Raw genomic sequence first — 27021 nt, forward strand, 5'->3', positions numbered from 1 at the left:
GCTCGCCTGTGACCGGGGGCTTTGCTAGGGCTGGGAGCCTGCTGGAATGTCCCAGGCACCGGAGTGTTTGCCAGATCCCCGCTGCTAGAAAAACTTCTGCGTTAGGTTTGAGGAATACATTTATAATCTAATTGTTGAGGTGCAAGGTCACAAGAAGCTGCCACCGAAGGAGGGGGCCCTATGGGTACCAAACTGTTTTCAACAAATTTTGCCTCTCTTGACAGGGGGAGTTCCCAGGGGAAAAGTCCCTAGGGCTTCTGTGTCCAGGGGCCATCCCTTCTCAAAGGGGACAGCCTGCAGCCTTCTGACAGCCGTCCCGTGTCATTCATGGGTGACAGGAGGCTCGAAGAGTTTCAGTAGCCAGATGAGTTGCTCAAGGGGCATCTACCATTCACTTTTGTCAAGCACTGCAGAGAGAAATGAGTCTCCTCTTACCTCAAGGGACACTAGCTCCTGGTCCCTGGGGTGTTCAGTGGCAGCCAGAGCACCTGGAGGTGCTGAGGGTGATTGTTGCTTGTCCCGTGACAGCCACCAAGAGCCTGAGATGCAGCAGTCTGGGCACCTTCAGCTGTGGGATAGGAGCTGTTTCCCCACGACTGGTTTTGGAGCTCCTGAGGATTTCAAACTTGAAGCTTTGCATCTAGTTTTGCTGCTTTCTGCTTTCTCCTAGAACTTCTTTAAAAATATTGTGTTAAATTGCCACTGGTGTAAATATCAAGTTGTTTAAAGCTTCCCCAAAGGTCATTCTGCAGCTGCCTTTGGTTCTGTTCCTTCCAGGAGCACAAGGATGCTGCTGCTGTGTGGTACTTCAGCCCCCAGCCTTGTGGGATTATTGCACCTCGCAGCTCTGTGGAGATCCCATTTACACTGGAAGCCCAAGTGATGGGAGAGCAAGACACAATTGTGCACGTCGCGGTGTTCGGGAGTGAAGGGTCCCCTTTGGTGAGTCCAAGAGATGTGCCTGTTGTCCCTGTGACTTGTTTTGGCAGGGCACAGCAGGTACTGAGTGGGCTGCTAATGGCCTCCTGTGCTGTTAAACAAGAAATGAGTCTGGAAAAAAATCAGGTAAGGAGGAGAGAACACGGATAGGGACCAGATCCTACTGTGTGCTGAGGACTTCCTTTCTGCATGAAGAAAAAGGAAGGGATGGGAATTGGCATCTCACCGGACTGGGTCTTGCAATATGAATGTAGAAAAAGTTACGCAGTCAGTACAGCCCAAAGCGTGTGACACTGCTTGTTCCCCTGGGTCTGTGACACAGGATGATAGATGAACCCAAACCTAAACCCAGAACGGTTTCTGCATCTCTGCTGTGATATTAGATAAGTAGCTGCTCCTGCTTCATTAAAATTTCAATTTGAGTGATGCAGGGACATACCTAAATCCTGCTACCAGTGTTTAAGAAACACTTACTCGTGTGATGTTCTGAGATAGACCACGTTTAGGCTCTTCTGAACGTCAGGCCCATCATGTCTGGAGTTTCCATCATTTCTCTACTGCAAACCACAACTGAAGACACGTGGGTCTCCACACAATCTGTAGCCAGAGCACAGAGACTAATCTACCAAACTGGAGATGGACGAGGCAAAGGGTTGTTGGACTCAAGCCCCCTGAAAGATGTTGCTTGTGTTCAGGCAAGCAGCAGCAGCAGGATGTAGGCAGGGAAATGTCGTGTTGTGTATTGGCTTCATCTAGCTGAGTTCTAGAACAAGTTTAGCTAATTAAACTTTAATTTAAAATGATATTAACTTTTGAAGTAGCTATGTTAAAATGTCCTGTCATGTGTTGGAGCTTGAAATAGGATGTCAGAGGATTGCTGGGATCCTTAAGCTTTCTATAGGAGAGGAAGGCTGGCATTTTGAAAGCAGTCCAGGGGATTTAAATATGCATTACAGTGAGTGGAGAAGATGCTGCAGAATCCCCTGGATGGCAGTGAGCATCTCAACCTAGGCCTTTGTGGAGCTGAATGTGAACCAGGCAACAGGATGACAAAGCACACTTCCCTTCAAAGAGGGTTTCTCTTCTAGGATAACCTAGTTGTTTAACTGTTGGTTTGTTTTTTTAACTGCAGTGCTCTTGTAAAGCTTTTACCCTTGGGTTAACGAACTGCAGTTTCAGCCTTCACCTTACTCTAACGATTGTTATTTATTTGGACATTAACATGTCAGTCTTTAGCCCAGAGGGAGACCCTTTCAACTGCAGAATCCTCACAGTCTCTAAGGAAATAAATAGCAGAAGATCAAAATCATGTGTGCCAATTAAGTCAATCTTTAACGGGCAGCATTTATGCTCAATTGCTGCTAGCACCCAGAGAGTGCTCACAGAAACCCCACTGGGCATATAGGCAGCATATACTTGAGTGCATATGTACGTTGTTGCTGTTGGGCTGGGTGCTAATTTTGCATTTTCAGTGGGACTGCTCTGCAGCCTGGGTATCAACGTCAGTAGATGCCGGGCCAGAGCTTTCCAGGCTAGCAGAACAGCCAACTCTTGTTATATATCCTGTCCTGATAGCAGATTCTTGCCATATGGGTCAAATGGTATAAATCTGTTGACCTCAGAGGAGTCACTGCAGTATGTCCCAATAAAAGAAAAATATGAGCTTGCTCCTGTTGACTTAGGATGTGCCTTCAGCTGCTGAGATCAGTCTGCAGAGACTTTTAGGGTGATTTCTTTCTTTTACAATTCTTTCATCCAGAGCCCTGCTGGGAGGGACAGCACTTGGTAGTGGGGGCTCATTACCTTGCTCACCTCAGAGGGGTCTGCCCAGCCTTTGCTCCTCTAGTTTTGCATTCACCCAAGAGGCAAAGGCACTGTTCTTTGCTCCAGCTCCACTACTAAACTCTTCCTTCCAGGAAGAGGCTATGGGCAGTATCACAGACTTCAGCCCTCTCTGAAGGATAAAAGCTCCATCATCTTGGGCAGCTTCAGCTTGTTGTTCTGGAGGTTCCACCCTTGGTACATGGGTTTTAGGCTCTTTCACAGTGATGTCCTGCAGAGAGAGGAGCGTTTATGGCCGATGCTCCTTCTGGCTGAGCGGGGCTACTAGTTCTGACAGCTGTCAATGCTCTTTCCTCAAGTTAGACATCATTAAAGGGTTTACATCAAAGAGACTGGGCTTGTGGTTAAGTTATCCTCTGTGCCCTCCAGTGAAGAGTACAGCAGCTTGTCGGTGCTGGGGGTTTGGGCATTCAAGTCCTGTTTGAGTGCTGGGTATTTGGGTCTGATGAAATCCACCAAGACTGAATAAGTTCTCATTGTTTTTAACGATGTGAGAAGGTGATTGAGCAGAGGGGTCCACAGTCCTCCTCTGGTTGAGGCTGCTGTGGCGCTGCAAGAATGAAAGCTCAGGGCCTCAGACCATCAAAAGAGAAAAATACTGCTTGAAAGATGCAATTAATAATTAATGCTGCTTATTCACATAGCACCACAAATACCCCTAAGTTCTCTTCAGAGCCAACTGACTTGCGTGATCCTTACTCTGAGGAGCCTGCTTGGCTGGTTGACTTTTGCAGCGCTCCCCTCCAAGGGTAGCTGTGCAATGGCAGAAGCCACTGGAGATGGCTTGAGCAGCAAAAGATGTAGGATTGGGTGTGGGGTAGAAGAAGGAGACGCCTGAGCGTGGAGGAAGTGGGAGCGTGAAGGAGGCAGCAAGCCTGGGAAGCTGATTTGTTTATTCCTGATGCTGCTGTCCTGATTGCTCTAAATTCCAGGCTTTCTCCAGGTCTTCTATATCCGTGTTAAACACCAAAAGTTTCCAACAGCTGTGGCTATACCAGAGTCTAACACTATTCTGAGCTAATTTTTTTTAATCTTTGGGTTTTTTTGGTCCTTTCCACGCGCTGCTGGGAGCAGAAGATCCATTTAGTGAGCACTGGAGAAGGGCCGGTCGTCTACGTGCATCCAAATAAGCTTGATTTTGGCAATATCCAAGTTCTACGAGATGTCTCCCGCACGCTGCAGCTCTCCAATCAGAGCGTCATCCCTGCGTCATTCTGGGCACAGATGGTAAGTGGACGTGGGGCTATCGTCAAGCAAAACGCAACTGGTCTGTAGCAGCCTGTGACCTGCTTTTTGTGTACAGCTTTTCCATGCAGCTGTCCTGGAGAGCAAGCAAAATGCTTCTTTATAACACAGTGCAATGAGTTCACAGTTCTAGCTGGTGATCCCCTGATAATGAAGGGAATTTGCATAAATGAGAGCAGATGTGGCTCTGGATCATCTCTGATTACCTTTATTTTATGGAAGGTATTTAGGTCTGTTAGTGAAGATTTTGGAGCTCTGTGGGAGAAGATCCCCACAGCCCTCTGCTCCTCCAAGGATGTGGGTTTCTGCACAGTTTCCCCATTCTCTCGGGGAACCTGCCCTTAACCTGCTCATGATGAGGTAAGCTTCACACCTGCTGGGGTCACACCATTTTTTGCAGTCAAAACGTGTCTCTGGGGAGCAGAAGTGGCTCCTTTAGCTAAGCTGGGGGCAACTTTAGCGTCTCTCGTTCGCTTGTGCTTCCACACAACAGCCGCGTGGTCGCCGAGACGCCCGCGCTGCTGCTCGCGTTGTTGTTTGAGGGTCGCTGAGCAGTGAGCTGTGATCTCCTTGTCCCCCCTTTGATGGCTCATCTTGAAACTCAGCGTATTTGTATTTGGGCTTAGAGCTCGCAGTTGCACTTGAAAGGAGGAGGTATTGATTGAAATGTTCATGAAAGCAGCAGATCAGCACCGTTACAATGCACTGCCTGGCAGCTCAGCAAAGCGAACGAGATCAGATTAAAGGACAACAACTGGGCTAGTGAAAACCAGGGAATCAGGTTCAAAACCTCAAAGGAGGGTGTCGTAATGCGATGGGGTGTCCCCTCGCTCTGCTGGGTGAGTCATTGGGAGCAGCACTGAGCATCTCTGTGCCACAATGGTGCAGTGGTGTCCCCGTGGTGTCCTGGGGACCTGCTTTCATAAAGCCTCCCTCCCAACTGAAATGAGAGGCAACAGAAATAAAAATGAAAAGACACATTTTCAACGTTGTGTATTGAGATCAGGCAGTCTTCTGCTGGGAGTGGTTGCTGAGGGCCTTCCTCCAGAGAGGATGCTGCCTGTCAGAAGCTAACAGTGTGCAAGAACCACCGTGGAGCTGAGGTCCCTTCAGTGCTGGCCTCTCCTTGAGGCCTGGAAGAACACGGAGAACTTGGATCGGCCGTTTTCCATGGGATGCTGCGTCACCTGGCTGGCAGGCGGATCCTCTCCATGCTAAAATATCAGCTTGAAAACATGAGAGCGTAAACTCTGTAGGTCTCTCCTGCCATGTGTGCGTGCCCACACCGATAAGACACGGTGTGTTGGTACGTTGGCATGCAGGAAACAGGGTTCTGTGACGGGCTCCTCGGACGTGGTTGCTTTCCCCTTCTGTCCTCTCTGTCTCCTGCTGTTCTTTCTTTATTGCATTAGTTCTTCTGAGCGCAGACCTGACTTCCACCAATGCTTTTTTGGTTAGATGAGAGCAGCTTCATTTTGACTGCAGAGCTGTAAACGGTGCCTCAGACGGCACCAAGCAGTCGCTGGTGCTGAGGTTGGTCTTGGCAGCATCTGGGATTTGCCCCAGCTGTTTCTGTACTTGCTGCTTTTCCTGGAGCATCCAGAGCAAGGGAAAAGGGGCACTGGGCTGAGGTTAGCCCTGTGGCCCCTGGGACGTGGCAAAGCAGGGCTGCTGATTTCTCCTCAAACCGGGAAAGCCCTTTGGTGCTTCCCATTCCCTTGGTGTTGGAGGCAGAGCGGAGGCAGTGCTGGGAGAGCCAGGCTCCCGCTGCCAGGTTTGCCAAACAGCATGTGCTTCCGCGTCACCCTGCAGCACCCTGGAGACGTGGATACCGCGATGGACGCGGGAGAGGAACCCGCCTGAAGGGGATGGGAGGGAAGGAGCGGGGCGGCGGGGGTGCTGCCTCTCCATGGATTTGCTGCGTGCAGCTCGCGCTGCCGGGGCGCGGGGAGCCGGATCAAGGCAGCGAGCACAGGGGAAAAGCCCCGTTGTGTGGCCCTTGGGTGCGATGCTGAGCTCCGCAGCTCCGTCCCGGCCGGCCGGGCTCCGAGGGCTCTGCTGAGCTGTGGCCCTGGCAGGAGGGCAGGTAAAATCCTGCAGTTCAGGGTGTTGTGGATGTCGACCAACTTGTGCTCCTTGTTCCACTGGGACAGCTTGGCATTGGTGGTGCAGGGACATGGATTGCGGAGCTGGATTTCCTCTCTCCTCCGTGTGCTGCCGAGAGCTGCTGGCGGCTTCGTTAACGTGCATGGCTTGAGCATCCCAAGGAAAGGAGCGGGGAATCGCTAAGGGAGCCCTAAGGAAGGGCTTGATGGCCTCAGTTTGCGGGCAGAAATTGAGCGTGTCCTGCCCTGGCTTCTCATGGCCATGGGGACAGTGAGAGGGGGCTTTGCCGAGTGGAGTGTGGGTGTCACTGTAGCTCTCTGCTTCTCGCTCCCTGCTTGCCAGTTTCTCTGCAGCTCTGTGACCTCGGGATCCCTCCGGATCCCGCAATGCAGGAGGATTATCCCTCCTCTTTCCCTTTGGATAAAAATGTCAGAGGAACAGGTCAACATGCAGGAGCCCTTGCAGCATAGCAGGGGGAAGGAGGTGACCTGCTGAAAGGAGGTGGCTGTTACTCCTCCTCTTGCCACCGTCACCGTCCTTCCCCCCTTCCTCAAACACTGGGGATTTTTGCTGTATTGCCAGGTGGGAAGCAGTGGTATCGGCGAAGGGAAGAAGCGGTGGCTCTCGCAGCGGGCAGGCCGGGCTGTGTTAGCAGAGAGCCCCCAGGACCATTTCCTGCGTCTCTTGTCTTCCCTTTCAGCTGCTCGTTAATGGTGACACCTCTTGGTGTCACCAGCGGTGCCTGATGCACCCAGCAACACAACTGTGTGGTCAGGGAGGACGGGCCGGCGCGTGGCTCCTTACCCAGCACAAGCACCACGCTGGGGCTGTTATGAGCCCCTGTGGGGTGGCAAACGCTGCCCTTGTGGTGCCCGGTAACTGGGGAGGAGAGAGATAACCCTGCCTGGGATTTCCTCTCCTACCGACGGCGCTTCGCTCCCTGATTCTGAGGGTCCTGTCTCCTTCTGAGCTGATCTTCAACCTGATCTTCAGGGCAATGCTGAGCAGGATGGGCTGGAAGCCACCTCCATCCTTCTGGAGAGAGCGCCGATAACCTGGAGACCCCTCCCATCCCCCTGGGATGAACTGCCGGGAGACTCAGCTGGAGTTGATATTGCAGAAAAGGCCAAGTTTTGCCCATTTGGTGAAAAAGGCCACAGTTAGTTAGCTTTTTACTTGAAGTTCACTGGAGTAAAAATGCTGGTTTTTTTCAGAGCAGCATATGAAGGTTTCTTGTTGAATTCGGAGCGAGCAAGGAGAGAACATGCAGTTCCTAGGCACGTCCTTGCATCTCTCCTCATTAGCGGAGCAGTTGTTTCATTTCCTAATTTGCTGCTGCTTATTGCAAGGTTTTTCCCCACAATTCCCTCTGCTAAAGCAATAGCCATATGGATAGATAGCGAAGCACAGGGATCAATGTAAAACCAGTGCAGATAAATGGGTGCTGCCCTAGGGGTTCTGCTGCGGGTCCCGGCTGTCGCCAGAGCCACCCGTGCAGGCTGCAGGGAGGGAGGCTTTGAGGAGCATCCGCGTCCTTCTCGGCTCTCTGACTGCTCGTGCTGAGCTCAGGGCAGACTTGGATTGGGTTCTTGGTAAATTTATTGTAAATTACTTCTTTTTTTCCAGGCGTCTCAATAATTAGCTGCCTCGTTGGAGTTTGTTCTTGCTGCAGCCCGGGCAGAGCCGTGCCCTTCAGGCGTTTGCGGTCGGAGATCTGCAGTGCTGGGTGGGAAGGGGTGTTCAATTGGCTTTCGCGGGGCGGGCGGCCCTGCCGCAGGGAGCTGCGGCAGTGGCGGGTGCTCCGTGCTGCAGGCTGCTGTGCCGCGATGGTCCCTTCCACCGCTTGTCCCTCGGCAGCTTGAGGGGACCCATTGCAATCAGCAGCACCAGTTCTGTGGGGTTGCTCCTCGCCCGGATGCGGGTGCTCCCAGAACAGAGAGCCTCAGGCCACCGGCCAATTATTGTGGCATCTCTGAAGCTTTGGAGACCAGCTCCTGAGTTTGATTTCCGAACAGGGCAAGCCATTCGCTTTGTTGGCACTAGATGTCTCCAGTTTTAGAAAGATGATATTCCCGCTTAGAAGTCTAGGGCTTTATATGGTGGCAAATCATGGGTCAGCTCGAGGCGGTGCGAGCGCTCATCCGTGGCGGGCAGCTTGGTCAGAAACACGCTGCGTTCTGACTCTTGAGTCCTGCTTCCTCTTTCACTTGTGCAAGGCTAGAACATCCAGATGCTTTTAATTAACCAGCGTGAAGCAGCTTTAGGAGAAGTGAGTGCGGAGGCTCCCCGGATGCTCCTTAAGGGCTGCCGTGTATCTCAGATCCATGCTCGTGGTCGCTATAAGCAGATCTTGGCAGCTTGTATTCGTGAGGGAAGTCTGTCCTGGGAGAAGCTAATGATCTCTATGTCAAGTTTCTTGATTAAATGATCTATCCCAGCCGTTGGCTAGTGCTCAGTGGCTCTGGCGGCCAGTAAAGCAAGATCCTACGGGGACAAAATATCCACCATCGTTGTCTATTCCGTGCATACAGCTGTTGTGTTGTTTCATGGAGTGTTTGGGGATAAGCAAGTAGCAGGGGTGTTATCAGAAGTCAGGTCTTAGACTCCTAAATGGTGATTTTTTTAATAGGCCAGTTGCCTCCGTGCCCGTTTTCATCCTCTCTTCAGCTACTGGATCAAAGTTGTGGCAAAGCTCCTGGTGTCGCAGCAGGATGCAGGTTCTTGGTGCGGTCCCGGTACGGAGCAAGCCGCCTTGCGTGGTGGATGTCCGAGTGCTGTCCTTGTGCCATTGCCCCACATGCAGTCGTGTGCAGGCAACTAGCCCCTTTCTGCACACACTTAGCCTTGACCCTGTGCAAGAGGAGAATACGTGACAACTTGGCCCACTGTACTGGGGAGCAGCTGAAGACTCACCTGGAGGGATATAAGGCGTCCAGCAGTGAAAACCACTGTGTCCCCAGGTAGTGGGGTAGTTGGGCTGCCCCTTGGACCCACACCAGCTGCTGAGCCAAGGGATGAGGGCAGGATGTGAATCTTGCTCCTGAGGCATCAGCTGTTGGTCTGCCAGGGCCCAGGGGGTCTGCAGTGGATGACACTGGGGAATTCAAACCCTGGCTCCGTCTGGACAGCCTATCATTTCTCCTCGGCGATAGTTTCTTGGGTCCAATTTGCTGCCTGGCTCGTTGCCAGGCGTTGATAAATGAGCTTTGTCAGATAGCAGACTTGCAGCGTCACCTCCGGAGCAGAGCCATGAGGGCTCCTTTTCAAGCTAGCTACCCTATGTCAGCATGAATCAGAGGAGAAGTCGTAGGCTAATGTCAGTGAAAATCTCACACCCCCTGGCTTGCTACGAACGCGCTCTCCGGAGAGCCCGCGGCCGTGGGCAGCCCAGCGCGTCCCTGGAGACCGATGCTCAGCCGCACCGGGAGAGCGGGGACAGCGGAGGAAGGCCAGGGAGGTGACGTGTGGCGAGCTCAGGCTGCCGCCCTCCACCTGCATCGCTGCTTGGTCGTGGCCTTTGGGACGAGAGCGTGTTGGGTGGTTGGTGGCGTTCCCGGAAGTCCGCAGCGGTGTCTCTGGGCCAGCAGGTCACGCGGGCCCTGCTCCCTCTGCCACGTGCAGATCTCGCCTGGGCGCTCGATCGCTGTTTCAAGCGCTGCTGCGTCGCCCTGCCCAAGGCCCTGGGTCTGGGGCGCAGAAAAGGGAATGAAAGGTAGCCAGAGCTCAAGGGCAGCGTCAGAGTATTGCCCTGTGACATCCCAAGCAAGAAGAACGGAGAATTCATTGCAGCTAATGATGAATGTGAGAGGTGTGAGAGCAAGAAAGGGCAGGTAGCTGGTGCCTAGAGAGCTTTTTGTGGAGAAGCAATGCTTTTTTTGAAGAGATTCTCTCCCTACAGCTCTGAAGAGCAAACTCCATGGGACTGACGGAGTTTATTAATCTTGCCAGTGCAATATACCTGGAATAATTTGATGCCTTGGGCTTGTTCTGCTCAGTCAGCCCTGGCGAAGGGGTCATCGCAGCTGGGAGCCTACGTGCTGGGCCAGGACCTTAAACGCGCCGTGGGCTGTTGCTTCTGTGGCCAGTCTGAGCTCGGGACTCAGCTGAGGGGTCAGCTGAAAGGTGTTCCCCAACTGGGAAGGGCTGCGTTGCTTCCTGAGGCTCTCGTGCCCGAGGTTGGCCGGCATCCTGATGGGCTCCGTGCCACCAGCAAAGCCGCCCAGCATTGCCAGTCCCTGCAGTGCCGCCCTCGGCTGTGGTTTGTGGTCATCTCTCTTCCATGTTTTCCACACCATGTTATTCCCTTACTATGATTATTTTTGCACAGTTGCAATTGCTTTACTATCCACACTGCGATAATAAAGACGTAAATGTTTATAGCGGAATTTTCCAAAGCCTTAGGGCACTGGGAGGCAGCAGCTGATGATTAGCGGGAACCGGGTGCTTTGGTCCTTCAGGCACCGTTGAGAAACGCTGCCAGACGCCTCTGGAGTTGGGGTTTTGATCAGCTGGTTTCCGCAGCCAGGCGGTCGCCGCGATGGGACTCGAGCAGTCCCGGCTCCCTTGTCCCCAAGCCTTCTGCACGCCCAGCCCTTGCCACCGAGGCAGGAGAAACAAAGTGGGTTCCCAGGTGTCTCCTGCAAATGAGGGGCCGGAGGGGGAATAACCCTCTCCGGAGGATGAACGTCCCTCGGGTTGGGCAAAACGGGGTTAATGAAGTGAGTCCCCTAAAGAAAGGGGGGTGAAAAAAACTTACAGAAGATTTCAGAGAGTTACTGTTTCTAGACGCTACTGCCCCAGCTTGGATTTAGCAAAACTAACCCTTTCTGCTTGGTATCCTCATATCTTTCAGTCATTCCTCTGTGGTTCCCTTCCTGAGTCGGTGTTTGGCTTGTTTCAGGCTGACAAATGCTCACGCTGGAGGATTGAACCCAGGGAGGGGGTGGTCCCACCCAGGACCGAGGTGTCCCTGAGCCTCATCGCCAACCTTGACGATACCGAGAAGTTCAAGGACACAGTGAACGTGGTCATAGAGAACAACAGAACCTACGAGATCCCAGTCCAGGCTGTCGGCACTGGAACCACGATCGTCACTGACAAACCCTTTGCTCCAGAGCTTGATCTGGGCCCTCACTTCAGGTAGGACAACCCTTGGCTTTTGCCTCTCCCGTGTGCTTAGCAAGAGGAAGGTTGTCTGTAGTCCTTCAGACTCTTTTTCCTGCAGTCCTCAAGGCCCTACCTGCATTTTACTAAAACACAAGCTAGAGCAATTCCTCTAGAAACATTTTATGACCGTTTCAGAGTCATTAAACACTCTCCCTCCAAAGCAATCAAAATGGAAACCAGTTGCAAAATTGTCACCAATTTGCCCTCCGTTATAATACGTTTATTTCCCCACTTTTGTCAAATAAGGATTTGGAGCAAAACCGCGTCTGGGAAGCCCCTGGCTGTGAAACGTTAAAAATACGAACACGTTTCTCTTTGCAATAGTGCTGCTTGCTTTTTCCCCCCAGCAGAAAACCTGTCAGTAGCTTGTTAGTGACTCCTCAATTAGGTGGATGCTGCTGCTTGCTTTCCAGCCTCTGCTCAGGAGTCCCACAGCAGCAACCACGTTGGTTTTTGCCCAGTGTCATCCCTCACTTTGCTGGGTCCCAACCCAGGGACCTCTTGATAAACAGGGAAGGAAAATAGGCCCTTCCAAAGTGCTCACCTGGCACGTCCAGCCAAGAGGAATCGCCTTCTGGAAGTGCTTATTCCTTCTCCCTGACTATAGGGAAAATTCACAGCACTTACCTAAGCTTCGGGTCTTTGCTTAGACGAGCAGAATTCAACCTGGCGTGTTTAGGGTAGATTTTGGCCTTTAAATGTGCACCTGAAAGCCACCCACCTGCACTGGGACCCTGCAGAGAGGAGTGTGTGTGTCCAATGCACTTCAGGAGCTGCACACAGACAGATGGGTTGGAATTTTAAAGAGCTAGAAATGAGGCCTCTACCCGGAGCTTCTCAAAATTTTGATCTAAAGCTGTCCCCGAGATGAAACGCCTCGTGCTCACCCTGTGCACATCAAGCCTTTTTAGCAGGTTCTTTCAAAGACTGGTTTGTTCTGGACCCTCACTTCTGTGTTGGCTGCTTATGGCAGAGGCACATTTTATAAACTGCATATTTGGTACTTCTTTTCTTTTTTCCTTTTTTCTTTAAGGAAAAAAAAAAAGACAGTAATTGTTCCAGGAACAGTTGCTTTGCTGATCATGCTTAGATTTATAGAGGGCAAAATAATTGCTCCTGACTAGCCTGCAGTTAGTGTTCCTTTATATAAAGGAATCAATTTTCATTGAATGTTCTTCTTGTTTCATATCTGGCTTGGGTTATTTATCCCCTGATGTCACCGTGTCGCCTCAATAGCTAGACCCAGTCCTGCTGCCACCTGCTTCGTGCAAGGGCTGCAGCGGCTCCGGCTGCGCTCGCAGGGCTGCTCTCTTCCCGAAGCCCCGGGCCAGGCTCTGGGATCAAGGGCTTGGGCAGGCTGAGGAGCTGCCCAAGGGAGGGGAGCTGGCGCTCAGGGAACCCCGTGGTGGTCCCCGCTCTTGAGGAGCCCCCAGGACACGGATGGAGCAGCTGGGACCGGCTCTGCCTCTCGCTGCGGGACGTGCAAAGGGCGCTCGAGCCCCTCGGTCTGGCAGTGCCTCCCAGCTGAGTTGCAGCTCGGAGGATGCCTCCCCGTGGCCTCGCTGGCAGAGCTCTCCTCTCTTCCCTTCAGGCCATGGAGCTTTATTTAAAGGCTTGCTCTAGCTCGAGAGGGCGCGGGCGAAACTGGAGCCGCAGATGGCTCTTTTGGCCCTGTCCTTTGGTCAGCAGAGAGGTGACATGGCAGCAGGCGGCTCCATGGGGATGAGCTCAGCAGCTGAAGGAGCCAGACCTGCAGGGAATGGTGCTCAGAGGCCGGGGTGCCCTCTTCCCGGGACGATCTGGGCCCGGAGAGGTTGTTCTTCATGAAACATGTGTTTGCAGTACGTGAAGAAACCAGCCGTGGATGTCAGTAGCCTTAGGGGCAGCAGAGTTTGGCTTTTGCTGTAGCTTTGGACAGGAAAGGTCATGTCACCACAGACCCCGTGCGCTGTGTGATGTCCCCCCTCTCTGTTTCCCTGGCAGTCAGGAGCCCTGCTATTACCGCTTCAGGATAGCGAACCGGGGCCGGCGCACCCACCAGCTCTACTGGACCACAGAAGGTTTCGCCCCGTTCCGCCAGCGGGATCGTCTCCCCACTCTCCCCCAGGCCAAAGGCAGGAATCCACCGCAGAGCCTCCGCCCCGCGTCGCCCGTCTTCAAGCTCCGGCCGCTCAGGATGGAGCTGGCCCCGGGCAAGACGATGGACATGATGCTGGAAGGCTCCTCCAGGACTCCCAAGGTGAGCTCCTGTGCCGGACACGGCCTTTTCCATCGGCTCGTTTCCGCTTGGACTTCAGTCGCCCCTTGACATTTGCTTAAGAAAATGAGCAATTGCTTTCAAGTGTTTTAATGCCCCAAGTTACCATGACAGCCCGGGTTGCTTTCCTTGCTGGCCGCTCGGAGTTGCTAAGGCTTTTCGTGTTACTATAGCTACCGCGAGCCCAACTTGCAAAGCCCAGGATATGGCTGAAGAAAAGGGGCTGCGCCGGGGCAGGCGGCATGTCCTGAAGTGTCGCATGCCAAGGCAGAAAGGAAGGGCAGACGGAAGAGCTGCTTTGACAGCTGAGGGGGGAGCAAAGAGTAAATAGAAAAATGTATGGTAATATATCTGGGGGAAGCATCCAATGCACCTGTGAGGGGAGGCAGTATCTGGGAGCTTCATTTTTTCTGTCTGTACAAACACAGGCTGAGGGCTTGTCTAGCACAGGAGGAGAAAAACGAGCACGGCGCATTAGCTGTAATGATCACAGAGCGGCGTCCTCTGCCCAGGAGACTGTTCCCAGGGATCATTATAATTGACAGCTCGACTCGTGTCAATATTTCCATAACGACTCGCCCTGCTCTCGGGCAGCCCCGGCGTCCCAAGGGCAGCCGGGCCTGGCGAGAAGGCCGGGCACCTTCTGGGAGGGCTACACAAGAGGCTTTCAGCGTGGTTCCCTTCCAGTGCCCTTCCCGGGGAAATCCAGGTCTGCAGAGAAGCTCCAGGCTGGGCTGCCCTGCTCCGAAGCCGTTGGGTGAATGGGGAGTGATTCTGCATTGCACCTCTCCCCGTAGCAGTGTTTTGGAAGGTGCTTTGGGGAGTTGCTTCAAGGGGAGCTTCCTGCAGACTTGATAACTCATTCGCTGTGGGCCTTCCCCTGCGCTGCTGAATCCCAGGGTTTTGCCAAAATGAAAAGGCACCAGAAAGGCAATAAAGTGGTAGTGCACTGGGAAGCTGAAAGGGGATGGTGAGCCCAGCGTGGCTACGCGGAGGCCCTGGCAGTGGGCTTGCCATTTTCCTTGGCTATTCAGAACTTACTGCTCAGGTTGCTCAGAAGCCCAGCTTCTTGCCTTGCCCACAGCTGATCTGGGTGGCTGTAAGCTCCTCCCTGGAGCTTCTGCCCTCCCTAACTCTGGAGAATGGAAACCTCCTTCCCCCACAGCCCCTGAGGGACGATACACCCGCCCCGGGCCTTTTCAGCACCTCTTCTCCTTAATGCAATTCTGTTATTTTCTTTTTTTTTTTTTTTTTTTTTTCTAGAAGCTTCCTCCAGTTTCCTGGAAGCATTACACTTAGCAAGGGGATGTATGAAAACCGGGATCACTGAGGCAGTAATTATGATGATTGCAGCTGGCACATGCCTCACGAGTGCCTTCTGTGGATATAAGCCTGTGGTGGTGTGGACATCTGAGCGCCAAAAAGAAGTGCCCACCATCATAAAGGGGGGGATTTAGGTGACCAGCAGTTTCATGGTTATAACATCTACTGTTCACAGGCTGTCAGGATCCAGTGACAAGATGTCCGTCCCCAGGTCGCCCCGTCCCTAGTCGCTGTGTCACCCGCTGCCGTTGCCGCGCCGCTGGGTGACGCGGCTCATGTCCCCGCAGGTGGTGAAGGAGCGGCTGCTGTGCCACGCCGTCATCGGCAGCAAGGCGGGCAAGAAGCGGATCATGCAGGTGGACGTCACGTGCGAGTTCATTGCCCCCGTCCTGCACATCTCCTCCAGGGACATCACCTTCCGGGTGGAGAAGGTGAGTCTCCAGGTTGCCTCCTGCTCACCTCGAAAAGCCTGTGTGCGTTTAAACAAGGGATTTAAGTGACCTCCTTTGATATCTGTTGGGATTTTGCCATCAGTTTGAGTGGGACGGAGGTTTTCTCGTTAGTACTTAAATCATTATTTCAGTTCCTGCAACCCCTGAGGTCTCGGCCCCTGGTTTCTGCAGGCAGTACGAAGGGAAGTTTACCAGCAGCTTCCAAGGCATGGGGAAATGTGAACGTCGCTCCTGTAAGGAAGCTGAGGGAACTGAGGATCTTGTCAGCTCCTCGAGCTAACAAGAAAAACTGTCTGCACTTGTTTGTCTGCCTTCTGATGTCTGCATTCCCCCCAAGCTCTCTTTTCGGAGGAGCCAGAGACATCCTCCAGCTGCAGCAGTGGTAACACTGGCACTGAGCAGCTGCCCTCCTCTCCAGATCCGGATTCCTGCATCATCTTTCCCTCTCCTGTGAGGTGGCTGGGGGGGGAAAAAAAAAAAAGAAAATATTTCATTGTTTAGGTTCTGTGTTTTCAGGTCTTGTTTAGCTGCTTGCCTTCCAAAGTAGCACAAAATCCTGTGAGGAGGCAGGTTGGATTTGATTAGATGCTTTCCAGCCATCCCTGATGTCTGCCTGCAGTCTGCTTGATGCCGCGCGCACCGATTTATTGAGTGCAATGACACTGCAGCTGTTTGATATAAATGTGTTCAGAACTGCTTTCCCAAGCCCTGTCTGGTTTATATAAAGCATCCAGGAAGCCCAGAGAAACACACAAAGAGGAGGAAGCAGCAGCTTAGGCTGGAGCATTGGGGTCTGTAGACAGCTTGTCACTACAGCAAGGGCAGCAGGAGGCACTTTGCAGCCAAGCTGGCTGGGCTTCCATGCAGCTGGATGTGGGTGCAAACATGGAAACACAACTTTAGGCTAATGCATCTGTCCACCACGGGCTGAAACCTGCTTTCTGTACTCCCGGGCTCACCTCGCTGCTCTTTCTGTGAGCACTCGAGCCTATAAAGTTGTAATAAGGTGGTCTATAGGAGTGGGGATGTCTTCTGCTCTTCAGTCCAGGAGACAAAACTGGAGACAAACAATGTGGTTTCCTTTTTGAGCAGCTGCCCCATCTAGGGGTCCTATTCCCTCACCTGTTCATGAGGCAGAGACTTTTCCCTGTCTCCTGAGGGGTACTGTGGTTTCTAAACATGAAGTGCCTCATATGCTTAAAGCTTTCTAGAAGAGCAGAAACCTGAAGGAGTAACAGGGATGTCAGCTCTTCTGGGGCTGAAAAATGTGAAATGCAGCAGAAGAGGAAGGAAGTCCACAAGTGCTCTTTCAATTTTCTTTTTGTCCTCTCCTGTGTTTCTGTAGGAAGCCAGTGATGTCCTAACTCCTCAGTATGAGCCTCTTGATTTAAAGAACATCTCTTCCTTGCCGGTCAGCATTATCCTGTCCTTGGAACAGCCCTTTTCCTTGTGCGATGAGCACCAGCAACCCATCGGGATGGATGGTCAGGTGAGCAGACACAGACAGCCCTTCTGGGGGGATTTGGAGAGGAACGAGCGTGGTGGCACCTCGTGGTCCTCTCTGAAGCAGAGCCAGGCTGGGCAGGGGAGCCTCGGGTCTACTGGCTCACCAGTCCAGTCCTAGTTTGTGTTGGGTTCCTACATCGTCTCCTGGAAGATGAGGGATGAACCGAGAAGCCCCTGTTGGTGTCTCCATTTGAACATTTGCCATCAGCCCTTGGAATTTCATTGCACTGGTGATTAATATCCTCTTTTCTCTCTTTGCAGGCCATAAAGCTTGAAATAGGGGAGGAACTTCATCTTTCCGTTGGTTTTAACCCCGCTTTTCATGTGGGCTTGGATAGCTGGGTAGCAAACGCAGCCCTCATAATACGGTTCATTGAGCACTTCCACGAGGAGCGCATTGCCCTCCGAGGAGAGGTGTTCTTCCCAAACCTCCATTTCCCAACCACGGCCGTGGACTTCGGCTGCCTCCTAAACGACACTGAAGATGTCCGTTACATCGAGATGACCAACTGCAGCCCGCTCCTTGTCCGCTACAGCTGGTCCTTCCTCATGGCCGGCCGTGCAAGCCAAGTGAGGTAGGTGCAGCTTTGTCCTCTCCTTGGAGCCCTGCTCCTTCCTGGTGTGCAGAGCCTGCTTGGGATCTCCCAAGTGTGGAAGTAACACCTACCAGCTGTGCTCAGAGTCAGTGCTGGGGACAGGTGACCTCTACCACCAGGATAGGAACCAAGCAGGGACCAGGGGAGCGTCCTGGCACTTCTATACAGTTCCTGATCCTGCTTTCTTATTTCTGGAGCCACAGAGCTGTGCACTGGCTTAGGGTTAGGTGCCTGGGTGAGCAGATCTACAACACGAGCTCTTCCCTGTCAGTCCTCCTTGTTGTCACCACGTGTCACCCGCCTACGCAGGCACTGCCAGCAGCTGAACAATCCACTGCTGCCCCGGGTCTCTCGGGCCTTTTCGTTGTTGTTGTGGCCCCCACACGGGTTCCCCTAGGAAGGGAAGCTGGCTTGGAAAGCTGCTTTCTCAGGCTGTCCTGGCCCGAGGCACCCCCCTCCTTGGCGATGTGAGTTTTCGTGCGTTAACGCGCGTGTCGCACTCACAAAGCAGCCGTTTAGCAACGAGACGGTGGCGACTGCGGTGCTCTGAGCCCTGGGGAGCAGCGTTGCTGCCGCGCTGGAGCATGTCTGTAACCTCCTCCCCAGCGGTTCTTGCTGCTGCGGCCTCCCCGCATCACGCAGGAGCCTTCCCTGGGCAGCTCTGTTAATTACAGCAGCAAATAGTTCTTTCCACAATGCCCTGAGAGCCCTGGCAAAGCGAAGCAGCGTGTGTGGAAGCGCAACCGTTCGGAATAACGCGGGCCATCGATAAACAGCCTCATTGAGGGATTTGGGATCGGGCCCAGGGCAGAGACTCGGAAGTAGAGATGAGCTGGGGTCTGTGGAGGGGTTGGGGCAGTCTGGGCAAAATGGGGTCCTGCCAACCAAGAGTGGGAGGCTGCTCTTATGGGTGGTGTTTTTGGGGATGGATACAGAAGGTTTCTGGTTGTGCAAAGGCACATCTGAAGCAGGTGAAGGGAGGAGGGCAGGGAAGAGCCGAGCAGGGCAGTAATCTCTGCTTGAAGGCCCCTGTCATCTCCCAGTAAATTAGATTAGGGTTTAATTACAACCTGAAGAAGAGAATCTAATTTTGATGACAGAACAATGCTTATATTTTATAATAACAGTGAAACAAGCGCATTACAGCGAAGCCTATGTGGAATTAATTTCCTCTGGGAGCACTCGTTGGCCAGTTGCCTCTTTATTGTTACTTATGTCTTCAAAAATCCTCTTCATGGCTTTGGAAACACGAGGGCTGTGTCCGTTCTCAGCCTTTCATCACCCCATGCGCAGCCGGCTCCGCTCGGCGGGACCGGCGCCCACGGGCTCCCCGCGGCAGCTCGAGCTCCTGAGCATCCAGCGGGATGGTGCTCCCGGCTCCGCAGGGCTCCCGCGCAGCCCCCTGGCCGCTTAGTGCTGGGGATGCTCCGGCAGCCCCGTTGTGCTCCGCAGACAGGAACTCTGCGGAGCCGGGCACCGGGACAGGCTCCACGCCGGGAACGCCTCCGCGCGCTCCTTGGAGGGCGGCGGGCCGGGCGCGTTCCTGGCTGCGGCTCAGCCGGAATTACGAGCCGAGCTGCAGCGAACTCGGCCTGGCGTCGGGGCATCGAGCAGCGGGTCCATGAAGGGACATCAGTGCAATTAACTGTCCCTCCCTGTCACCAGTGGCAGCATCATCAGAGACTGGCAGCATCAGTCAGGTAAAAGGATGTTTTGGCCAGGAGAGAAAGATGTTGTTTCTTTGCCTGGACATCTAAGCTATCTAAGCTGTGCTTAGTTTTTTAAGCTTTTTTTCCCTCTTTTAATTATTCATCCTTTTCCCCCCTGATTTTTGATTACTGTGCTGCTTCCTCAGATAGTCCAGCCATGGCTGTGAGGTTTCAAACTCAGGGCCCCTTCTCTGCCACCCTGAAGCCCTAAATCTCCTTTTAGACCCATGTGGTTATAGATGAACCAAGAGCTGGATGGCGACGTGGCGCCTGCGTGGCTGTCTGCTGGGTTGGACTGGTTCTGCAGGGTCACCCAGCAGGAGATGGACATCCCCATACAAATATTTCCCTCTGTTTCTTATCTCAAAGGTTTCTCCTGCAAGGACTGATTCATTTGCCCTGTTTCCAAGAGAGGTCTCCTGCTCCTCCGTGTTGTCTGGGGTTCTCATCAGAGCAAAAACATCCAAACCCAGTGATGTCCAGGGCTTTTCTTAGATAGACTAGCTGGATGGACCCGTGAGGAAGTGTTTCTGAAGCAAAGAAGAAATGAGAGATATAGATAGTGAAAAAGTGCAAGGCAAAAAATCTGGCAGCGACGCTTGGCCATCGGAGGGGCGAGAGGCAGCAACGTGAGCAGCGGGCGATAACTGCCAGGCACGCACAGGTTGGCGGTGCCCTGGCATCGGGTACAAACCGCATGGGCCGTGAGGTGCCATCGAGTCTGCGTTGGGATTACAGTCCCTCGAGGCGATGTGTTTGGAGCTTTCGTAGCCCACCAGGGGCACTGATTTTCCCGCTTGGATCACAAGCAATTCCGAGGGCGAGCGCTGGAGAAGGGGCGCTTGGGCTCTCAGCTGTGCTTGCCTTGGCGCTGGTGGGGGAGCTTCTGGTGGAGCAGAGTGACAGGGAAACGGGCATTCGTGACCCAACGCGTGGGCTCTGGAGCACAGTGACCCTCGCCACGGGTCCTCTACACCCTGCCTCTCCCACCATGGGCCCTGTCTGCTGCCTGCTGGCAGCTCAGCCAGCCTGCTCCAAGCCTGAGCTCAACATCTTCTCAGAGCTCTTGGGGACGTGACTGCAGCTCAGAGCCAGCTTTGCTTGCCCTGGTGCTTGGAGCTGGTTTCTGACCACACCTGCCCACCTGGAGGACCTCTGCTGCGGTCGGAGCCCCACATGGCTGGGTGGGAATTGCTTTGACTGTGACGCTTAGGTTTGCTGGGATGGGGCCTCCTCCTGTAGCCGAGGGTGACAGAACCCAAGTGCTCTTGTTTGCTGTCATAGAGAGCAGCCCTTGGGTACTGGGACAACAGATCACGGTGGAGAAAGAGAAGGAAGAAGCCTTGACCAAGGCACTGCACGTGCCAGCGGGATGCTGCCAGCAGCCCCGTGCCTCTGGCTCTGCCTCGTGGTGGCGTCCCCGTGGCTGCGGTGCCATCGCTTCCTCTTAGCCACTCAGGAGCTGCTGGCAGGGAGGGGACCTCCCTCTGCTCTTAGCCTGGTGCCTTGTTTGATCTGATGGTGAGAGAAGGCTGGCTAACCTGGAGAGCGCCCGTGTCTGTATCTGCTTTCTCAACGTCTTCATCTCAACATCTGTCAGGAGTCAGGGAGGCAGGAGCGGGGTTTGCTTGGGATTACCTGCTGTGCGTAGCAAGAACAAGTAAGGTGGCATAATTTTTCAGCCCTCATTTCTCTTAATTTCTTAATCGCTCTCACTGACAGTTCCAGGGAGCTTCCTGCCCACCCCGTAGGCCCCTGGACTCCTGCCTTGTTGGAGCCCCCTTCTCTTGGGGGTGGCGGATGGCCAGCGCGTGCTGTGAGCTGGAGGATCCCTTGCTGGATGCTGTGACGGCCGGCGAACGGCGTGCCGGGCAGCAGGAATGTTTCCCAGGATGTGTCGTCACGTGTTTCTTGTTCACAAGGGGTCAGGTCAGCCGGACGCATCTCGGGGCTCCGTTGTCCCTTTGCATTTCTGAGGGAGCAGGTAAAGCAGGAGGTAAGGAGGTTGTACTGTGGAAGCGACCCTCAGTAGCAGCTCAGTGGTGGCGTTAACGAACAGTGTTAACGGTGTTTACACAGGCTGTATAAATCTCAGTGGAAACCACACAGAGCCTTAAATCCGTGTGCGATTTCTGACGCGCTGGCAAGCCCCGTTCCCCCTGCGTCGGGGATAGACGGCGATGCCGGCAGCTCGGCGGGGTGGAGTTTTCGCATCCCCCTGGTTTACCGGGGACGCGCCCCTAGGCGCAGCGTTGGACCTGCTCCAGCTCTGTTGTCTTGGGTTTGTTTTTCCCTCTCTCTTTGGGGGGTGGCTGGGTCTGTGCTGCCCTCAGCCCGTGGGCAGCCCCAGCAGAGGTTTGAGCCTTTGTCAGCCCCTCCTTGTGGGTGAAAGAGGCCCCCCGAGTCTGATCTCCATGATCCCAGACCCTGTCCTGTATCATCTCTCCCACAATCTCCTCGAGATCCAGCTGAGTTTTTCTGCAGGCTCTTCCTTAAGGTGCAAACATCTCCCTTCAGCTGGCTAGGAGCTTTCTCCTTGTCACCTAAATTACCTTGGGACTAGCTTGCCCTCCTCAGGCCACTGGTGGCCTCAGCCTTAACTGGGCTTTGCCTCCCTACTGCTTCCAAATGCTCGTGGTGGTCGTGGCCGTGTCCTCCTTGTTTTGCTCCGCTCTCAGCACGGGGCTTGTGCAAACGTCTTCCCTGTCTGCAGAGGCAGCGTAGAGGAGCTGGCCGGGCTGCAGCGGAGCTTGGTTAAACGGACTCTGCTCATCACACCCATGGGCATCGGTGTTTGTGGGGATGGAGCTTCTCAAAAGAGCAGGGCTGGCTCCTCTTCCTCTGTAGCCATGTCCCTGCTTATCTGCCAGGTCCTGCTCTTATAAAAAGGGAAATTAAACCTTTCCCTCTTCTCTTAAAGGTAACATTTTGACTCAGCTAAGTAAGTTGCTCTTTAAACCGTATATTAACTAGGAGTTAATAAATACTTAGTCACAGTAGGATGGCTCTGGGGCCACTCACAGTGTTCAGATTAACACCAAATCCTGTTTAATAACTTCCAGCCTATACAAAACAGAAGATGGAAAACTCGGAGTCACTGCGGTGGTTTTGCTTCTCTCCACAGCCTGGTTTGAATTTCAATCGAAAAAATATTCAGTGAATACACAAATCTCATCTTAGCAAAGGGATTTAGCCTGGCATGGGGATTGGCTTCAGTGCAAAACCAAATATCAAGCTCTGTTGTTTTTCCTTACTTTGTTTTTACCTGTTTACAGGGGAAAAAAAAAAAAAAAAGTTTTAGTATTTAAATTCGCGGTCTGCTGGAGTCTTACGGCTTTTGCAGAAGCTGAAAATACTGCGAGGCTTTGGAGGCTGCTGAAGCAGCCCTGCGGCTGGAGCATCGTGGTATGCTCAGTGCTGGCAGCGTTTTCCTCCCTTGCTGTTTTCGCCTCCTGGAGTCCAAACCAGAATACTGCTGTCTCCCAGGACCTAAAACTGGCTAATAAAATCACCTGGGACCGATACGACACTCCAGCCCTTCCGTTTAATGCAAAAGGGTGCCTGCTCTTTGCCCCTCGCTCTCGCTGCTGTAGGCGCATTCCCACCACGCTTTGTGGGCACCCGTCTCCACATTCGATGGCTCTCGGAGCCAGCGGCCTCGCGCCGTTGCCTGCGGATATTGGGAGCGGTGGCAGGAAGCGTTGTGGTCTGCAGCCCCGGTGTTTTTGGGGCGGAGGTGCCGAAGGTGGTGCGGAGCTTCACGGGTTCATTGGCGCACTGAGGCGTCCCGCCGGGCCGCAGCGGCGCCCCGTGTTGGGCTGCCCTCACCACCGCCGTCCTGAGCGCCGAGCGTGGCCGGAGCTGCTGCAGCGGCGTCGCAGCTTGCCGGGACGCGTGAGGCGTCTGTGCTGGGGGGAAGGGTTTGCTTCTCTCCTTGGCCGTCGTGGGGAGCCTGAGCCGCCCATCAAACCTCAGGGCTGGCTGTTGAGTGGCCGACAGTGGAAGAGGTTGATCCCAGGAGGTGGATGCCGGTTTTCCGACCTCGGGTCCTTGTACTGCTGTCAGGAGGCTCCGTGTCCCTGCTCCAATGTGCTGGCAGAGTGCCCTTCAGCCCCTCTCTGGGCCCGCGACATGCTCCTCTCCACAGCAGAGCCATGTGGCTGCACGAGCCAATTTCTTCCCTTCACCTCCTTTCCTCTGTTCCTGAGTGTTTTGGGGATGCCCAGAAAGTCCCTGTTCCTTTCAGGGAACAAGCCAGCTAAAGACTGGGCCAGTGTGGAGTAACTCCAGGGCTATCCTCGCCTTGTACCCTTCCTGTTCCTCTGCTTTCCAAAGGCAGCTGCCTTCAGCACCAGGAAGACTTACTGTCCCCACAGCGAGAAACACAGCACCTCTCTGCCCACACCTTGGGTTCCCGGGGCTGCGTGTGTCCATCTCCTCCCTTCGGTTTGGTATTACACTCCTTGTTACTCATGCTGGCTTCCCCCCCGCCCCAGTAAAAGGCACCGCGTGTGCTTTTTGCTTTCATCCCATCATCTTCCCGCACCAGCTCCCAATGGACTTCTCCTTTGCAATGAAAAATATTGTTATTGTCTGAGCGCTGTAGCCCTGCGTTGCCTCAAACCATTCTGTGAAACTGAAGGTTATTTAATAAGTGATTATGGATTTTTCCTCTCGTGGCTTCGCCTCTCCTCAGGAGCGGTTATTAACCCGCAGTGGTCGTCAGAGGTGGCTCAAGAGGAGCCTCAGCTTCATCTCCTCGCTGGGCCGCCTCGCAGCTGAGGGCTGGGGACGGCCACCGCAGGGCTGCCCTGCTGCAGGGACAAAGTGCTGGTGTCCAGGCTGCTGCCGGGTCGCGTGCAGTGGCGCACGGAGCCAGCCCGGCTTGTGTGCACCCAAACTGCACGCACGGGTGCTCAGCTGGAGACAAAACCCAGGCTTAGCGAGCGAGCCACAAAACTAAAGGCAAGTTTAGAGCTAGGAGCGTGGTGTTAAGGCAGCTTGTTCCCGTCTGGGAAGTGAGCACAGTGGTTCTTTTAAAAATCTCCCTCATTGGCCTACGGCAGGAGCTTGCAGTTGGATTGAGTGCATCCCTTTAAGCCCATCCTTGTGCTATTAGAAATACAAAGAGAGTTACAAGTCTAACAGTGCAATTCCAAACTGGGGGATTAGGTTCCAGAATCATCTAGAAACACATGAAAATGGGAAGGCATATACTTTTCATCAGAGGTCTTTGGTCCACCTGTAAATTCAGTGGCTACTGAACAGGTTTGTGCCTCATTTACCAAGCTGGTCCTTGAACAACTCGTATTGAACAGCTGCTGTGCAACCTTCCCCGGGAGGGGATCGCACTGGTGGCAGCTGGCACATGGCCGGTAACCTCCCTGCAACCAAATCCCTGCCCTTTCGGAGACGGGCAGTCCTGTAGCTGCCGTGACAGCCGGGAAATTCAAGCTGCCGTCGCAGACAGGGATTTACCTGCAGAGCAGCAGGGCGCTGAACCTCATCAAATGCCGTTTGCGGCGCGTTGATGAAAAATGACCCAGGCTTGCTGGGTTTTGGAGCCAGCAGGCCCCTTCTAAGAGCCTGGTTCTGCTGAGGGGCCCCATGGGCTCCTTCCTGGCAGGTCTCGTGGTCACATTCACTTTATGTTCCAGGTTTAGCCCTCCCAAACCTAAATTTCTCGGGGAGCACCAACCACTGAAGGAGGAGGAAGCCTGGCCGAAGGACCTGGCTGCTGTGGAGAGTGACTGTGCTGTGAGGTTAGCACCACAGCCCTGCACCAGAGGGATGGCAGCAGGCTCTGGGATGCTGCCGGGGCTGAAAGCCACGATTCCAGAGCAGGTCCCATCACCGGCAGCGTGCAGTGGGAATACAGCACCTGGGCACTGGCGGCCTCACCTTGTCCTCCCTTTCCTGCAGACCGCCCGGGGATGCACACGTCGAGGCACAAGCTGAGGGCACGGGGACAGCAGAGCATCCTGTCCAAGAGCCCACGGGCACAAGGGACTCTCCGGACGTGAAGGTAGATGTTCTTGTTCACCCACCGCCCGTGTGGTCTCCCCCAGCTTGCTTGTCCCTCCCGCAGCAGGACTGTGCTCATACCTCCCTCCCTTCCTACGGTCCTGGCTTTGAAAACGCCTTCTGATCTGCTGACCTGTGAATGTCACCACTTTGGAGCGTGACCTCTGGGACAGAGAGTGTTTCTGGGGTGTTAAAGCACAAAGGCACAAGTGACAAAGCAGGAGAGGTTCAGGAAAAGCTGCTGTTAGCACTAGCTTCAAGGAGAAGGGTTGCAGCTGCTCACCTACAAATTCTGGCAGTCTTAACACTTTTCCTTGGTAGGCTTTTTTCATTAGGAAAAATGTTACACTATGGCTGTGAGGAACAGTAGGGCCAAATGTTTTCAGACAGAAACATCAAGTCTTCCTTATTTCCCACTTGGTTGCCACGTGTGCACAAATAAACCAAGCATGTCCGTGTGAACATGGCTAAACAGGATGCAGCGATCGCGTTGCAGTCACTCTCAGAGCAGCAGTCGGCTCGCTAGGGTTCGTGGTATTTGTCTTGCAGCTGCTCGAGTCCGACGCTAAGAGCCCCGTGAAGACGGGGAGCCTAGGGGAGACCAAGGACTTGCTACCAGCCAAGGAGAGCGAGCTGTCCTCCTTGGGAATAGAGGAGGTAAGCAGGAATCTCACCGGGTTCCATGTTTGCAGCAGGCTAAGCAGGTATGTAGCCCCCCGGCTGCATAACACGGCCCTCGGTGGCTGGTTCTCCTCCGAACACATCGTTGTGCAACACTGAAACAGCTGCTTGTGGAGAGGCCGCGTAGGGTGTGTTGATGTGAAGGGTCATATTTGTCTTGTTTTTAACCCAGTGGCAAATAGGACGTTTTTGCAGTGCTGGAGAGGTTGGTTTCTTCTGCGTCTGCCTTGATGCTCCGTGTCGCTGTCTCCTTCTCTGCCCCCAGGTGTTCGACGTGCTGCCGCTGTACGGCGCGCTGCAGCCCGGGGAGAGCCAGCGGGTGGCCGTCACCTTCTACGGCCACGCGGACATCGTGGCCCACGTCACGGCGCGCTGCAAGGTGGAGGGCGGCCCCACGTACGAGATCGCGCTGAGCGGGGAGGCCTCGCTCATCCGCTACCTGTTTGACACACAGGAGATCGACTTCGGGCTGAAGGTACCGCGCGTTATCGTGGCACCCTCGTCCTGAAGCAGCAGCGCTCCGTCCTGCTGCTCTCCTCTCTTTCCAGTTGTTTTGCCACTTTCTCTGCCTCCTTGATGATGGTAGGACAGCTTGTCCATGCAGCTTGTTTATTTTTCCTCACTGTTTTCACCTTCACAAAGCATCCTTTGGGAATTCTTCCCTTGGAGGTTGTGTGGCTCCTCTGGCTTTGTAGGAAGCAGGTGGAGCAGCTCTGGGGCCGAAAGGAGCCCAGCACCCATCTCGAGAGGGACGTGTTCCTGAGACAGCCACCCCCGGACCTGCTCCTTCGGTCTGAGGCCTAAAGATGGGTTGTTTGGGTTGCAGACACTTGAATAATGACCAAAATAAACCCAGGAGCGAGTTATCCCGGACTCCCCCAGTGCTGTAGCTGGAGGAAATTTCCCAGGGCTGTAGCCCTGGTTGGTAAAGGTGTAGGAAGGCTGATGCCTCCTGCTCTGGGTCCTTTAGTGCCACTTGGCTGGGGAGGTGCCAGGAGCCTCTCGCCAGCCCTGGGCTCCCAGAAATGTCCCGATTGAAGCCTTTGCTAGGAAAGTTGTGGATGTTCCCTGCTCCAGGTTAGGGAAGTCCTGTGGTTTTCAGTGTCTCCAGGCCATGCAGTGGCAGCTAGGCAGAAGAGAGGTTGAGTAGCACATGTCATCCCAGGGAAGCTGGG

General features: G+C 54.0%; 1 protein-coding gene across 1 annotated transcript in view; it reads left to right on the forward strand.

The window, feature by feature from the left end:
• Window positions 1-27021, forward strand: part of HYDIN (HYDIN axonemal central pair apparatus protein) — a 118203-nt gene that overhangs the window by 51436 nt on the left and 39746 nt on the right. The window contains exons 16-26 of the mRNA XM_088536502.1: window positions 778-942; window positions 3856-4008; window positions 11033-11271; window positions 13282-13537; window positions 15166-15309; window positions 16676-16819; window positions 17098-17411; window positions 24799-24903; window positions 25064-25166; window positions 25715-25822; window positions 26112-26321. Coding sequence (XP_088392628.1) covers window positions 778-942; window positions 3856-4008; window positions 11033-11271; window positions 13282-13537; window positions 15166-15309; window positions 16676-16819; window positions 17098-17411; window positions 24799-24903; window positions 25064-25166; window positions 25715-25822; window positions 26112-26321 — 1941 coding nt within the window. The remainder of the gene's footprint in view (window positions 1-777; window positions 943-3855; window positions 4009-11032; window positions 11272-13281; window positions 13538-15165; window positions 15310-16675; window positions 16820-17097; window positions 17412-24798; window positions 24904-25063; window positions 25167-25714; window positions 25823-26111; window positions 26322-27021) is intronic.

Source organism: Tinamus guttatus, unplaced genomic scaffold (genome assembly GCF_059628265.1).
Source record: "Tinamus guttatus ecotype Peru unplaced genomic scaffold, ASM5962826v1 Tinamus_guttatus_pri_ptg000674l, whole genome shotgun sequence".
In the NCBI taxonomy this organism is placed as follows: Eukaryota; Metazoa; Chordata; class Aves; order Tinamiformes; family Tinamidae; genus Tinamus; species Tinamus guttatus.